The sequence below is a fragment of the Rhinoraja longicauda genome, chromosome 20, assembly GCF_053455715.1.
Source record: "Rhinoraja longicauda isolate Sanriku21f chromosome 20, sRhiLon1.1, whole genome shotgun sequence".
NCBI classification, from domain to species: domain Eukaryota; kingdom Metazoa; phylum Chordata; class Chondrichthyes; order Rajiformes; family Arhynchobatidae; genus Rhinoraja; species Rhinoraja longicauda.
Window position 1 is genome coordinate 1,969,220 of NC_135972.1, and position 15,839 is coordinate 1,985,058.

Genomic DNA, 15,839 nt, shown 5'->3' on the forward strand with positions numbered 1-15,839 from the left:
CCAAAGGGCTTAAAATCAATCAACCAACCTGTCAGATATCCTCACGACTGCAACGGGGAAATGGGAGAATGTGATACCGGAGATGGACTAGGTATCTGGGTAATACAGCGATTTGTATGAAACGAGATGAAACCTCAAGTCAAGTTAACCTCTGGTCTTAAACAATGTGCAGGAAGGAACTGCAGATGTTGGTTTAAACCAAAGATGGACACAAACTGCTGGAGTAACTCAGCTGGTCGGGCAGCATCTCTGGAGAGAAGGAATGGGTGACGTTTCGGGTCGAGACCCTTCTTCTTAAACAACTCGTTTCTTGCCTTTGTTTCCCAATTACTTAAATCTCTACAGTTTACTTGAGTCGATACACTCGTTAACGTAACGAACATCAAAGAACGCAACAATAAATGGTTGGAATTAATGCTCTGGCTTTGGCAGAAGATTTGAAAGAAAATCGCTTTATTTACTCGTGTCTGTCACCAATGCAAAGTATTAGGTCGTATTTAAATGTAAAGGAAATAATGTGTAAAAGTTCTCAAACTAATTGGAAATATTTCCAAGGTTGCGCTAGTTTCGTTTTTAATTATGCACAGGAAGCTCATTATAAAATAATTACAAAAACAACTGGATGTGTTATTTGGGTGGAGGGATGTGTTCCTCTGTCGCGCCGCTGTTTCAGTGGCTCTCCGTTTGTTTTAAATGCTTCCAAAATAATATGGCCAGCAGATGCTAAAACCATTGGTTTTTAGGCAAAAAAAAAGTTCCAGCCGATCCATTCTCTCTCTCTCTCTCTTTCCACCGCTCTCTCGTCAGCAACAACCTCTGCCAGCCAGGCACCGCACGCACTCTCTCTCTCTCTCTCACTCGTTCACACTCTCTCACTCATTCACACGCACACACAGAGAGCAGGACATTTTAAACGAAGGGCTTTGCCCAGCGCGGGCTGAGGGGAAGATGTTTAAACCCCTCGCGGGCCCCTTGCGCACCAGGCCACTCGCCTTTTACACGGACAAATGAACCGCTTTAACTTCTACTCACCCCTTATCAAAGAGCAGACGCTGCACAGCAGCAAATTCCTCAGCGCGGGACCCATTTCTCCCCCTCGTCCTCAGCGAGGCGATCCACCGGGTCGCATAGTTACAATGTTACTTGCGGCTCGGCTACAAAGTCTCCATCGGGGTTGCGCTACACTGTATCCATCTGCGCCCAGCTACACTGTATCCATCTGCGCCCAGCTACACTGTATCCATCTGCGTCCAGCTACACTGTATCGTCTGCGCCCAGCTACACTGTATCCATCTGCGCCCAGCTACACTGTATCCATCTGTGCCCAGCTACACTGTATCGTCTGCACTGTATCCATCGCTGCTCGGATACAATGTATCGCCCGCCCGCCCGCGCCCGCGCGTTCACATCGCTCCCTCCCTCCCTCACCGCCGGCGCCAGCCAGCACACCGCTCGCCTGCTCTCGCTCTCCCTCCGCCGCCAGCACCCTCTCCCACACCACTCACTCACTCTCACACCCACCCCCTCCCTCCCGCCGCACTATATTCAATCTTGCAAATCGCGCTCCCAGTCTGAACGCTTCATGTAATCCTTTCCTCCCGGGAATGGAATATTACCCCCCTCACTCCTCTGTTTCTTTCCTTTTTTTTTCTCTCCTGTGTTCCTGTTCCCGCTCCTCCCCTCTCCCCTCCCTCCCCTCTCTCCTCCCTCCCCTCTCTCCTTCCTCCCCTCCCTCCCCTCTCTCCTCCCTCCCCTCTCTCCTCCCTCCCCCTCTCCTCTTTCCTCCCTCCCCCTCTCTCTCGCTCACTGCTGGTCTTCTTTTCGGCCGGGGATGCCTTTTGCGGCAAGGAGCGGTGTTGTGCCTTCGAACAACATGACCATTTGACCTGGGCTGCGGCGCTACTTTCTGTGCAACACTGGAGCATCAAGTATTCTTTGTGCGTGGCCGCCGCTTCAGGTACTGTGAATGTGTGTGGGTGGGGGCAGCGCATGTGGGACCCAGCAGACCAGGAATGCTGACTTCTCCCATCCCAATCAAAGAATGCAATGAAATAAAAAAGGAAACCACGAATTTAAAGGGATATATTACAGCCAGAATTTAAATATTCTGATTAGGAAACTGTGGTGATTATGTATCTGCAATGTGTCATCTGCCCCCCACACCCCACTATAAAGTACCTGTACATGATCTCAAATAAATACTGACTAAATATTTTAATCAGCTTTAATTTATTTGTGTCTGCCTCCCTGCTTCTCATCCACAATTTTATCCCAATAATTGTTTCTTTAATTTCACCTTGACAATGTTATTGTTGCAAACAATTGGTGGGGAAAGCTTTCCGTCTTTTTAATTTATTTATTTATCAGGAACTTGACATCAATGATCTTTCTTTAAAATGGGGGGAATAACCAAACCATTATCTCACACTGTGGGATTTTGCAATAAATAGTATTGGTTTAATATCAATCAGTATTAATTAGTAGAGTCATCGATTAGAGATCATTTTGCATCAATATTTAACAACCCTGGTCTGAAGAAAGGTCTCGGCCTGAAACGTCACCTATTCCTTTTCTCCTGAGATGCTGCCTAATCCGCTGAGTTACTCCAGGTATTTGTGTCTATCTTCTGGTAAAACATTTGCTTTGTTTTCTGCAAAACACAAATATTTAAATTGAGTAACAAAATCCCGGCTTATTTTTATAAAACAGGATCTTACAAAATTAAGTTCGATTTTTGGCAGATCTGGAGGTGAAATTGAAGAGATATTAGTTTATTGTGTGTAATATGCAGGCAATAGTCATTGGTTTATGGGATAGATTTTATGAAAAGCAAAATATTTATGATACAGGTGGAAATGCATTACTCACCTTGAGAAAGATTGCACATGGAGTGAGCTTGCAGCCCAGACCATCACACAAACCAACCTCCCTTCCATTGACTCCATCTACACCTCACGCTGCCTCGGCAAGGCCAGCAGCATCATCAAGGACCCCCTGGCCACTCCCTCTTCTCCCCTCTCCCATCAGGCAAAAGGTGCAGGTGTGAAAACGCACACCTCCAGAGTCAGGGGCAGTTTCTTCCCAGCTGTTATCAGGCAACTGAACCATCCTACCACAACTAGAGAGCAGTGCTGAACTACTATCTACCTCTTTGATGACCCTCGGACTATTTTTGATCGGACCTTAATGGCTTAAAACTTGCACTAAACGTTGTTCCCGTTACTGTGGTTCAATTGTAATCATGTATTGTCGTTCCGTTGACTGCATGTCATGCAGCAAAGGCTTTTCACTGTGCCTCGGTACACGTGACAATAAACTGAACTGATGGGATGTGCTGTTGAGGTAGAGCTGTGGTTAAAGAGCTGATATTTTGAGGAAGGCTTCATTATTCTGGAAACGATCAATGGAAGGACGTTGAGGAATTCCTAAGTTGGGCGTCTAGGCAATGGAAACTCGTCTTGGAGCTGTCATTGGGCCAATGGGTTCCAGAAACATTATTTGAAGAGTAGAAATAAACAACTGCAGATGCTGGTTTGCCAAAAAAAGGACACAAAGTGCTGGAGTAACTCAGTGGGTCAGGCAGCATCTGGATAGATGACATTTCAGGTCGGGACCCTCCATCCGGTTAATTGAAGGTAGTATCTGAATCTTGAATTTTGGTAAAAGGAGCCCACTATCTGGACAGGCGTGTGGTTGTGTGTCTGGGAGCAGGGAGGAAGTGCAAACCAAGAGTTTGGCTGGGGAAAAAAAACAGGAATCCAGAGTTTTACTGGGACAGATTAAGCACAAATTGGGAAGAATTTTTGTAACATCTAATATTGGGAGTTTTGATAGTATGGATTATAGCAATAAGCCTGGGACATTGCTGAGTTGTGGAAAATATTTAATAGCCTTCAAACTGACCAACAATTAGATGAGTGAACCAAACGAATAAGATGCAACCCATGGTTCTGAGCAGTTACGCTGTTGATGAATGTTTACACTTGGGTTTATTATTGCCACCTGTTACCTGAGGTACAGCGAAAAGCTTTACGTCTGCTATCCAATCAGATGGAATAATTCTGTGTGGGATGGAACTGCAGATGCAAGGGACTGAAGGGTCTCGACCCTAAAAGTTACCCATTCCTTCTCTCCAGATGTGCTGCCTGTCCTGCTGAGTTACTCCAGCATTTTGTATCTATCTTCAGATGAAATAATACTAAGCATAAATACAATCAAGTCACAATAGGTAGAGAAAATGGGAAGATACAGAGTACAGAATATAGTTCCCAGCATTGCAGTGCACAGATTCCAGAGACAAAGTCCAATGTCCACAATGGGGTAAGACTATGAGATATAGGAGCAGAATTAGGCCATTTGGCCCATCGAGTCTACTGGGGTAGAGGTGAATAGGTCAGTAATCCCTCCACCCACCCTCTCACTCCACCGTCCTCGACATAAAAAAAACACTGGCACAAAATTCCTCACTTTGAATGAAGAAATGGCTTTAAGGTGTTGAAACACTACACTTCCGTTAACCCAGTAAAAGTGTGATTAAAATATATTGTGAACCCTAGCTAGTCTGGTCTGAGCACGAGGTGTCAAAGCAAATGGCAGAGGGAGGATGGGACTGGAAGGCAGGGGCCGTTTATTGCTGCAATCTGTGTTACTAAATCTCCAAGATTGGAGGTTACCAGAATTCTTCACAAAATCTGCTTAATCTGTCCCTGGGATACTCTATGTAGGAAGGAAGGTTTAAATCGAAGGTAGACACAAAAGGCTGGAGTAACTCAGCGGGTCAGGCAGCATCTCAGGAGAGACGGAATGGGTGACGTTTCGGGTCGAGACCCTTCTTCAGACTGATGTCAGGGGAGGGGGGGGGAACCCGCTGAATTGTTGTTATTTTTTTCTGCCAAGTACTTGGTTTCTACTTTCCCAATACCCCATGGATATGGCAGCATATCTGACCAGAGGGTTCCAGAATTCTCCGTTCAGCACTGGCTGCTAATGCTTACACTGCAAGCACTGCTTCTACCCAGCAACCCAGAGACAGCACGTGCTTGGTGCTGGAGTAACTCAGCGGGTCAGGCAGCATCTGTGGAGAGCGTGGATAAGGTGCTTTGGGTTGAGACCATTCTTCAGACTAATAGTTTGGCACATGTTTAAGAACACCTTTCAAATCTGTACAATTGTCATACTTAGCATCATAAAAAATGCAGATGTTACAACTTTAATACACCGCCATATTACTGTAGGTAAATATTATATTAAATTCAGTTCTGGAATCTTTTAGAGCTGAAGATTCCAGCTCCTTGTGCTCGGTGTTGGGGTCATGAGAGAAGCAGAATTAGGAGGGAGGATGGGTGAGTGATTGTAGCAAATTAAGGTCGTAAAGTCATAAGGAATAGGAGCAGAATTAGGCCATTCAGCCCCTCAAGTCTACTCCGCCATTCAATCATGGCTGATCTATCTCTCCCTCCTTACCCCATTCTCCTGCCTTCTCCCCATTACCCCTGAAACCCAGGGTGGGGGGTGGAGTAGAGATGCCGTCCCACCGAAGACATAGAAACATAGAAAATAGGTGCAGGAGTAGGCCATTCGGCCCTTCGAGCCTGCACCGCCACTCAATATGATCATGGCTGATCATCCAGCTCAGTAACCTGTACCTGCCTTCTCTCCATACCCCCTGATCCCTTTAGCCACAAGGGCCACATCTAACTCCCTCTTAAATATAGCCAATGAACTGGCCTCAACTACCCTCTGTGGCAGAGAATTCCACAGACTCACCACTCTCTGTGTGAAGAAATGTTTTCTCATCTCGGTCCTAAAAGACTTCCCCCTTATCCTTAAGCTGTGACCCCTGGTTCTGGACTCCCCCAACATCGGGAACAATCTTCCCGCATCTAGCCTCTCCAACCCCTTAAGAATTTTATATGTTTCTATAAGATCCCCCCTCAGTCTTCTAAATTCCAAATTCCATGATTAGAAATAAATCAGAACAGCGAGAATTTGTGAAAGCAGGTCCAGTTTTGAGAGTCGTGAGGCAGATGAATCAACCTGGAAATCAGGAGCAGGAAACACTGCCAGTTAACCAGAGACAAGTACAACAATGATCTTAACAAACGCAGGCACAAACACGTCAAACAGGTATTGTGGGTTGAAAGGAAGTGAAAAACATGAGAGGAAAGTACTGCAGAGACCAAACCAAGGCGGTCTGAAGAAGGGTCTCGACCCGGAACGTCACCCATTCCTTCTCTCTCAAGATGCTGCCTGACCCGCTGAGTTACTACATATGTGAAGGAGAGATATAGGAGGTCCTTCCTTCCCGCTGCTGTGAGACTGCACAACCAGCACTGCTCCCAACAGATGAGTCAACAATAACAGCTAAGGACACATAGAAACTGATGACAATTTATGTATCTTTTATTTATAACTAGACCAAGTGGACCCGTTGTGCCCATTCCTCGTAGAGGGGGGACAGGGAAGAGGGTGTCGTCACTGAGTGAGCCCTATTCCCCCCTCTCCTGACCCCCACCTCCCTCCCTCCCCCACTTTCTCCTCCTTCCCCCCATCCGGAACCATTGGCTGGGAAAAGCACTTATCAGTGCCCGTGCGTTGAAGGCTGACTGCCGACGTGCGAGTCTCTGCTGGGGCGGGGCTGGGCGAGAGGAGACGGGCGAGGGAACGACTGGGGCCGGGCGAGAGGAAACAGGCGAGGGAATGACTGGGGCCCAGCGAGAGGGGAGAGGGAAGGACTGAGCGCGGGCGGGCGGCAGCGCTGCCGGCGGCCATCTTGCTTTGGCGAGTGAGGAGCAAATTAATTGGAAGGTGGAGCATTGTGACGTCAGGCTGAGGAGTCTGAGGAAATGGGTTAGAAAGTGAATTATTAGACTTTAAAATGTCTCTAGCTTTAAAAATGTAGGTTCAATTTGAATGAGAGTTGTTAGATATTATGCCCAGGATAATGGTGAATATATGTATATATATATGTATAGATATATATGTATATATATATATATATATATAGATATATATACTAGACCAAGTGGGCCCGTTGGGCCCATTCCTCGTAGAGGGGGACAGGGAAGGGGAGAGGGTGACTGAGGAGCCCTGGACCCAAAGCCTCTCCTGTATTAGTGTAGCACCCTCCACCCCAACACAATTCCCCCCTCTCCCCCCCCCCACAGTCCAACTCCATCCCCCCTACCCACCCCCACTTGCACCTCCCCTGGCCCCACCCCGATTCCCCCAAGACTGCCTCCACCCCCCTTCCCCCTCCCTATTCCCCTCTCCTCACCACTATCCCTGCCCGCACCCCACTCTCCCCCCCACCCCAATCTTCCGTCCTCCCCACCCTCACTCTTGCCACCTCCCCACCCCACCCTCCTCCCCAGCCCTACTCACCCCCCACCCACTGCTCCCCACCCTCCCAGTCTCTCATCCCCCACTCTCTCCCCCACCACCCCCCCACTCTCTCCTCCCCTCCCCCTACTCTCTCCTCCCATCCCCCACCCCCTCTCACTCTCCCAAACCCCCCCTTTCCCCCACCCCCTTTCTCCTCCCCCACCTTCCCACTCTTCCCCACCCCCACTGTCCCCCTCCCCCCACTGTTCCCCTTCCCCCCACCCCCACTGTTCCCCTTCCCCCCACCCCCACTGTCCCCTTCCCACCCCACCCCCACTGTCCCCCTTCCCCCCCACCCCACTGTCCCCCTTCCCCCCACCCCAACTGTTCCCCTTCCCCCCACCCCCACTGTTCCCCGCTCCGCCCCACTGTCCCCCTTCCCCCCCACTGCCCCCCTTCCCCCCCACCCCCACTGCCCCCCTTCCCCCCCAGCCCCACTGTTCCCCGCCCCCCCCACTGTCCCCCTTCCCCCCCACTGCCCTTCACCCTCACCCCCACTTCCCCCCCAGCCCCACTGTCCCCCTTCCCCCCCTACTGCCTCCCTTCCCCCCCCACCCCCACTGCCCCCCTTCCCCCCCAGCCCCACTGTTCCCCGCCCCCCCCACTGTCCCCCCCCCCCACTGTCCTCCCCCCCCCACTGCCCCCCTTCCTCCCCACCCCCACTGCCCCCCTTCCCCCCCAGCCCCACTGTCCCCCTCCCACCCCCCCACTGCCCCACTGTCCCCTCCCCCCCCCATTGCCCCCTTCCCCCCCAGCCCCACTGTCCCCCTTCCCCCCCCCACTGTCCCCCTTCCCCCCCCACTGCCCCCTTCCCCCCCACCCCCACTGCCCCCCTTCCCCCCCAGCCCCACTGTTCCCCCCCAGCCCCACTGTCCCCCTTCCCCCCCCACTGTCCCCCTCCCCCCCCCACTGCCCCCCTTCCCCCCCCACTGTCCCCACTGTCCCCCTCCCCCCCCCACTGCCCCCTTCCCCCCCAGCCCCCCTTCCCCCCCAGCCCCCCTTCCCCCCCACTGTCCCCCTTCCCCCCCAGCCCTCTTCCCTCCCACCCCTTCCCCATTCTCTTGCCCCCACCCCTACTGTCCCCCTTCGCCCCACCCTCCCCATCCCCACTTTTCCCTCCTCCCCAGCCCCTCTCCCCCACCCCCTCCTCCCCCCACCCCTCACTCTCCCTCGCCCCCACCACCCCCCTTTCCCCCTCACTCCCACTCTCCCCTCTCCCCTCCGACCCACCCAGCCTCCCCTCCACCCACTCGGTCGCCACGCCCACTCCCCTCCGCGGGCCCGTTGGCGGCGAGAGCCACTCACGACTATCCGTGCGTGGAGGGAGGAGGAGGAGGAGGAGGAGAAGGAGGAGGAGGAGAAGCTGCCCGCTGCGCTGCGCTGCGCTGCGGCCTGTGTGCGGTGACGGGGCGGGGCGGGGCGGGCGGGGCGCTGGGCCCGGGAGGGAGCGGGGACTCGAGGACGCCGTGTGTGGGTTGAAGGGACGGGTGAGTGGACCATCAGTCCGACCATCTCCCCCTGCTCGGAGACGTGTCCCCCGGGTGTGGGAGAGTCTGAGGGGGGAGAGAGTGAGAGGGGGGAGGGGAGTGAAGGGGGGGAGAGTGTGAGGGGGGGGGGGGGAGAATGAGTGGGGGGGGGGGGAGTAAGGTGGGGAGGGGGGGAGAGAGTGGGGGCGAGAGTGAGTGAGGGGGGAGGGGAGTGTGAGGGGGGGAGAGTGTGAGGGGGGGAATGAGTGATTGGGGGAGGGGAGTGTGAGGGGGCGAGAGTGAGTGAGGGGGGGAGACTGAGTGAGGGGGGAGGGGAGTGTGAGGGGGGGAATGAGTGATGGGGGGGAGAGTGTGGGGGAGGGGAGAGTGAGTGAGGGGGGGAGAGAGAGTGGGGGGGAGAGTAAGGTGGGGAGGGAGAGGGGGGAGAGAATGAGGGGGGAGAGAATGAGGGGGGGAGAGAGTGAGGGGAGCCCCTGATTGCGGGCCGGCGGCCATCTTGTCTGTGCGAGTGAGGAGAGGCCGTGCGTGCCCTATGGTGACGTCAGACGCACAGCATTCCTTGGAGAAATATGTTCAGAAATGAAAGTTTTGAACTTTAAAATGTCTCTAACTTTTAAAATATAGGATCAATTTAAATAAAGCTTATTATAAACCGCCGCCAGGACAGTGGTGATTAAGGTGGCGCAAACATTGTGGCGCTATGGTTTACCGTTTTGGCTGCAGGTCCACATGTCACATGTCTCTCAGAGAGGTACATACAAATATATTTATATATATATATATATATATATATATATATATATATATACATATACAAGATCTGAGTTTTAGTAGTAGGTCGATAGATAGATAGAGGTAGATATAGAGATAGATAGATAGATAGATAGATAGATAGATAGATAGGTAGGTAGGTAGGTAGGTAGGTGGGTGGGTGGGTGGGTGGGTGGGTAGGTAGGTAGGCAGGTAGATATAGCTAAATAGATAGATAGTTGGACAGACTAGATAGATAGATGGACAGACTAGACAAAGTGGGTCCAGTCATCGTAGAGGGGGGGGGGGGAGGGAAGGGGAGAGGGTATGACTGAGGCCGCTCTCTCCTCCCCACCCCCAGTCTAACTCTCCCCACCTCCCCTTTCCCCACGACCCCCCCTTTTCCCCACTCTCTCCTCCCCCACCGCCCCCATTCCCTCCTCCCCACCGTCACTCTCACTCTCCCCCACTTCCCCTTTCCGCACCACCCCCTTTCCCCCTCACCCCCCCATCTCCCCTCCCCAGCCCCACTCTTACTCTCCCCCACCCCCCCTTTCCGTACCACCCCCCTTTCCCCCACTCTCTCTTCCCCCTACCACCAACCCCCCACCCCCGCTGTCCCCCTCCCCAGTTGCACTCTCCCTCCCACCCCCACTCTCTTCTCCCACGCTCCCCGTCCCCCCCACTCTAACTCTCCAAGAGCGGCGGACTACTGGAGACGGGCAGAGCGGCGGGTGTGGCCTAGCCAAGCTGGGATTACTCACGGCGGTTGTGGGGGAGAGAGAAGCAAGGGGAGAGAGGAGAGAAGCGAGGGGAGAGAGGAGAGAAGCGAGGGGAGCCCCTGATTGCGGGCAGGCGGCTCCGCTAACGGCATCCATCTTGTTTGTGCGAGTGAGGAGAGAGTCCGTGCGTGCCCTCTGGTGACGTCATACGCACCGCAGCCCTTGGAATAAGGTGTTTAGAAATTAGATCTTTGTACTTTAAAATATCTGTAACTTAAAAATATATGTCCGATTTAAATAAAACTTGGTCTAAACAGTAGCCGTGAGAGTGGTGATTAAGGTGGCGCAAAAATTGTGACGCTATGGTTTACCGTTTTGGCAAAATCAGAAATACATAGATACATACAGATACATAGATACATACGGATATATATATATATACAAGATCTGAGTTTAAATAGATAGATCGATGAATGATCTCTTGCTATTCACTTTGCTGCTGTAACACTAAATTTCCCCGGTGTGGGACGAATAAAGGAATATATTATTATTATTATTACTCCAGCATTTTGTGTCTACCAGACTAAGGCTGGTCAGGCAGGAAAGATGGGGTAGACAGTCAGAACCTTTTTCCCTGTGGTGGAAATGTCAAAGACTACCTCCTCTGGCGGCTTGTTCCATGCACCCACCACCCTCTGTGTGAAAAGGTTTACCCTTGGTTCCTAATTAATCTTTCCCATCTCACCTTACATCTATGTCCTCTGGTTCCTAACTCCCCTACCCTGGGTAAAAGGCTCGTGCATCCACCCTATTTCATTCATGATTTTATACACCCCTGTACGATCACCCATCATCCTCCTGCGCTCCAAGGAATAAAGTCCCAGCCTGTCCCTGTAGCTCAGGCCCTCGAGTCACTTTCGGCCCTTCAGGCCCTCTCCTCTCCCATCCCCCGAACTCCAACACTTCCTTGTTTTGTTCCCTTCCTCCTTCCAGGGTTTCAAATTACAATTGAGTAGTCTTAAATCACCATTGTCAAGATTAGCAATTAAGAAAATAATGCTTCATTGTTAATTATTTAAACTTGTTGCCACGAAGGATTTAGAACTTGTATCCAATCGGGGGAGGAGGGCCTGAAGGGCCGAATGTGACGTGAGGGCCTGAGCTAAGATTATTAAGGGGTTGGACACGTTAGAGGCAGGAAACATGTTCCCAATGTTGGGGAAGTCCAGAACCAGGGGACACAGTCTAAGAATAAAGGGGAGGCCATTTAAAACTGAGGTGAGAAGAGACTTTCTCACCCAGAGAGTTGTGAATTTGTGGAATTCTCTGCCACAGAGGGCAGTGGAGACCCATTCACTGGATGAATGTAAAATAGAGATAGATAGGGCTCTAGGGGCTAGCGGAATCAAGGGGTATGGGGAGAAGGCAGGCATGGGTTACTGATTATGGATGATCAGCCATGATCACAACGAATGGCCGTGCTGGCTCAAAGGGCCAAATGGCCTCCTCCTGCATCTATGTTTCTATGTAAAGGGAACTAGCTTAGGTGGAGCATATTGGTCGGCATGGACAGGTTGGGCCGAAGGACCTGTTTCCGTGCTGTATTACCACAGGGCTCCAGCTGCAAGGTAACGTCTCGATCCACTGGAGAGCAGTTGCTACATTTCTGCTGCTCATTCTCTACCACGAGCGCAGAACGGAATTGAAATCTGACCTTTCATCTAAACCCTTATTTTCCGGCCATTTCCATCATTTGCCACATGGCAAGAAACAGGCGATTTTAAGAACCAAACAACTGGAAAAGATTTTTGTTATGATTGATACTTTGCTGGGAATAAATTGCTTTATAATTATAATTAATTACTGTGTTCAGCAAACTGCCCTGTCATTTGTGCCAATTTGATATTTTTCTTTCCATAGCAGCTGCCTTTTCCACCTTTTTTGCAGTTAATAATCATTAAACAGTGTCCCAGAGACGGAGTTAAAGGCAGCAGGCTGGAGAAACGTGACTTTTCATTTATTTGTGTAAAAAAAATAATCAGCTACAATTTTTAATTGTTATCCTAAAAAAAAAATCATTGAAACTTTTTGTTATTTATAGTCATCTATAAGAAACTGCTGGAGATAAGTTGTGTAGGAAAATAACTGCAGATGCTGGTACAAATCGAAGGTATCACAAAATGCTGGAGTAACTCAGCGGGTCAGGCAGCATCTCGGAGAGAGGGAATGGGTGAAATTTCGGGTTGAGACCCTTCTTCAGACCGATCGGAAACATCACCCATTCCCTCTCTCCTAGATGCTGCCTGACCTGCTGAGTTACTCCAGCATTTTGTGACACCTTCGCTGGAGATAAGTTGGTAACTGCTGCCTGTGATGTTTAGCTTCCCAGTGACCCAGCCTACGGCTGACATCCCACACGTTTGCATTCTTCGATTTCCACTGTAAACACCTTGCTCCCCTCTCCCTGTTTGATGATCTTCATGTAGTTGTCCCCACTCCTCTTTAAAGAGGCAACGTTGTTTCCTCCTCAGCAGAGGCTACACGGTGTCGCAGCGGTAGAGTTGCTGCCTTACAGCGCCAGAGACCCGGGTTCCATCCTGACTAGGGTTGCCAACTTCCTCACTCCCAAATACGGGACAAGGTGACTAACGTCACCGCCCGACCCGGGCGGCCGCCATTGGTGGAGCGGGAGCACATGGCCGCTGGCTGGGTGAGGTCACGTGGGGCGCGGGGCGGTGACGTCACCCTTTGTCCCTTATTTGGGAGTGAGGAAGTTGGCAACCCTACTAATACGGGACAAGGGCGGTCCCGTACGGGACAAACTAATTTAGCCCAAAATACAGGATGCCCGGCTAATATGGGACAGTTGGCAACCCTAATCCTGACTACGGGTGCTGTCTGTACGGAGTTAGCACGTTCTCTCCGTGACCTGCATGGGTTTTCTCTGGGTGCTCCGGTTACCAAATACAGCTTTGTTGGCTTCAGTAAAAATTGTAAATTGTCCCTAGTGTGTGTGAGTGTGTAGGATAGTGCTAGTGTACGGGGTGATCGCTGGTCGGTACGGACTCGGTGGGCCGAAGGGCCTGTTTCCATGCTGTATCTCAAAACTTAACTAAATGCATTTAAAATATTAAGTAATTTTTCCCGAGGTACTTCACAAAGAAGCAAAAGATATCTACAGTGAGTTTAAAAAAGTATGATATTGCAAAACATAGCAATTTGTTGAAGATGTAGCAGAGAGTTCCCTGAGGCTATCTGGAAATAGCCACAGATGGAGCAACACGAGAAACTCCACCATTGACACAGGCATTTTGGAAATGGGGATTTATAAACCAGGATTATCTGCTCAGGAGACACAGTCCAGCAGATTTGCAGTGAAGTGTTTTACTGTTCTATCTTAGTCCTTCCAAAGAACCCAAACTAAATTATGCAAACCTGGAAAAGCATAACACAAAATTAAGTGCAGACTGCATCAGACGATTTAAAAATAAAATGTTCGGTGTGATATGAATATTAGAATCACATGTGGAACTCAGTAAAATTCCTTTGTTGCTATTGGAAACAAGTGTTGTTTATGCAAATAGGAGAGGCCTGTTAGGCTCAGCAAGGCAGGCACAAAATGCTGGAGTAACTCAGCGGGACAGGCAGCATCTCTGGAGAGAAGGAATGGGTGACGTTTCAGGTCGAGACCCTTCTTCAGTCTGAAACGTCATCCATTCCTTCTCTCCAGAGATGCTGCCTGACCCGCTGAGTTACTCCAGCATTTTGTGTCTACCTTCGATTTAAACCAGCATCTGCAGTTCTTCCTACACAAGTTGGACCGAAGGGTCTGTTTCCCTGTTGTATGACCATGGCCTTCCTGCTTCCATGTTGTATGACCATGGCCTTCCTGCTTCCATGTTGTATGACCATGGCCTTCCTCCTTCCATGTTGTATGACCATGGCCTTCCTGCTTCCATGTTGTATGACCATGGCCTTCCTACTTCCATGTTGTATGACCATGGCCTTCCTACTTCCATGTTGTATGACCATGGCCTTCCAGCTTCCATGTTGTATGACCATGGTCTTCCAGCTTCCATGTTGTATGACCATTCCTTTCTGCTTCCATGTTGTATGACCATGGCCTTCCTGCTTCCATGTTGTATGACCATGGCCTTCCTGCTTCCATGTTGTATGACCATGGCCTTCCTGCTTCCATGTTGTATGACCATGGCCTTCCTGCTTCCATGAAAATGGATACCATGTTTAATATTATTACTTTTGGGAATTATATTTTCAGTCCTTAACAATGTTTCCACGAATGAAGCTTGATTGGCAAAATGCTTTTAGATTTCCAGTGATGCCAATGGATCTGTGCTCTATTCCTTGACGATCCAGGAAACTTACAATAGAAAATAGGTGCAGGAGGAGGCCATTCAGCCCTTCGAGCCAGCACCACCATTCAATGTGATCATGGCTGATCATTCTCAATCAGTACCCCATTCCTGCCTTGTCCCCATACTCCCATTACTGTTTTAGTTATCTAGTCAACCATTAACCAATAAAATGCATACTAAAATTTAATTTTCTGCGTTGCCATTACATTCTGTTATCAACTTTTATTCTTGTTTAAACCAAATTTTATAAGGTGTATCTGCACTTTGGTTCTCTATTTTTCCTTTCTAGGACTAGAGGTCAGAGCCTCAGAATTAAAGGACGTTCCTTTCAGAAGGAGATGAGGAGGAATTTCTTTAGTCAGAGGGTGGTGAATCTGTGGAATTCTTTGCCACAGAAGGCTGTGGAGGCCAAGTCAGTGGATATTTTTAAGGCGGAGATAGATAGATTCTTGATTAGTGCGGGTGTCAGGGGTTATGGGGAGAAGGCAGGAGAATGGGGTTAGGAGGGAGGGATAGATCAGCCATGTTTGAATGGTGGAGCAGACTTGATGGGCCGAATGGCCTAATTTGCTCCTTTTTCCCCTTATGACCTTATAACCTATCTCTGTATCCTTTCTTGTGTCTGAGGAAGGGTCCCGAACTGAATGGTCACCTATCCATGTTCTCCACAGATGCGGCCTGACCCGCTGAGTTACTCCAGCACTCTGTGTTTTCAAATCACCTTCAATGTTTGTATCCGTTTGCCACCTTGTGGCGAAGTTAAATATTGCAACACTTGCATATGGATAACAGGGAGAGGAAAATATATCCAATTATAAATTGTTTTTGTTTTCAGAATTGAAAAGAGACTTACAAATCTTGATCTGAAAGTGAATCAGAACATCACAATTAACTAACATCACATTGTGAATGTAAATTACAGCCCCACTGTGCCTTTACCAGAGTATTTTACCAACAGCGCCCAAACACATTCCTCGTTTGACCAGCAACATGGCGCATTTTGTAAATATATTTAATTTCCATTTTGAAGTTAGTTTTGGATTTTCTCATCTTGGACCCTAGATATCTTGGACCCACAGTGGCCTGTCCCTGTTCAACCCAGATACAACACAGTGTTCTGT

General features: G+C 49.9%; 1 protein-coding gene across 2 annotated transcripts in view; it reads right to left on the minus strand.

Annotated features, from left to right (window-relative positions):
• lrp6 (low density lipoprotein receptor-related protein 6) overlaps nucleotides 1–1,372 on the minus strand; it is a 130,709-nt gene extending 129,337 nt beyond the window's left edge. For both annotated transcript variants that reach the window (XM_078416729.1, XM_078416728.1), the window contains exon 1: nucleotides 1,033–1,372. In XM_078416729.1, the coding sequence (XP_078272855.1) occupies nucleotides 1,033–1,087 (55 nt within the window). In that variant the 5' untranslated portion in view covers nucleotides 1,088–1,372. The remainder of the gene's footprint in view (nucleotides 1–1,032) is intronic.
• Between the last annotated feature and the right edge of the window lie 14,467 nt (nucleotides 1,373–15,839).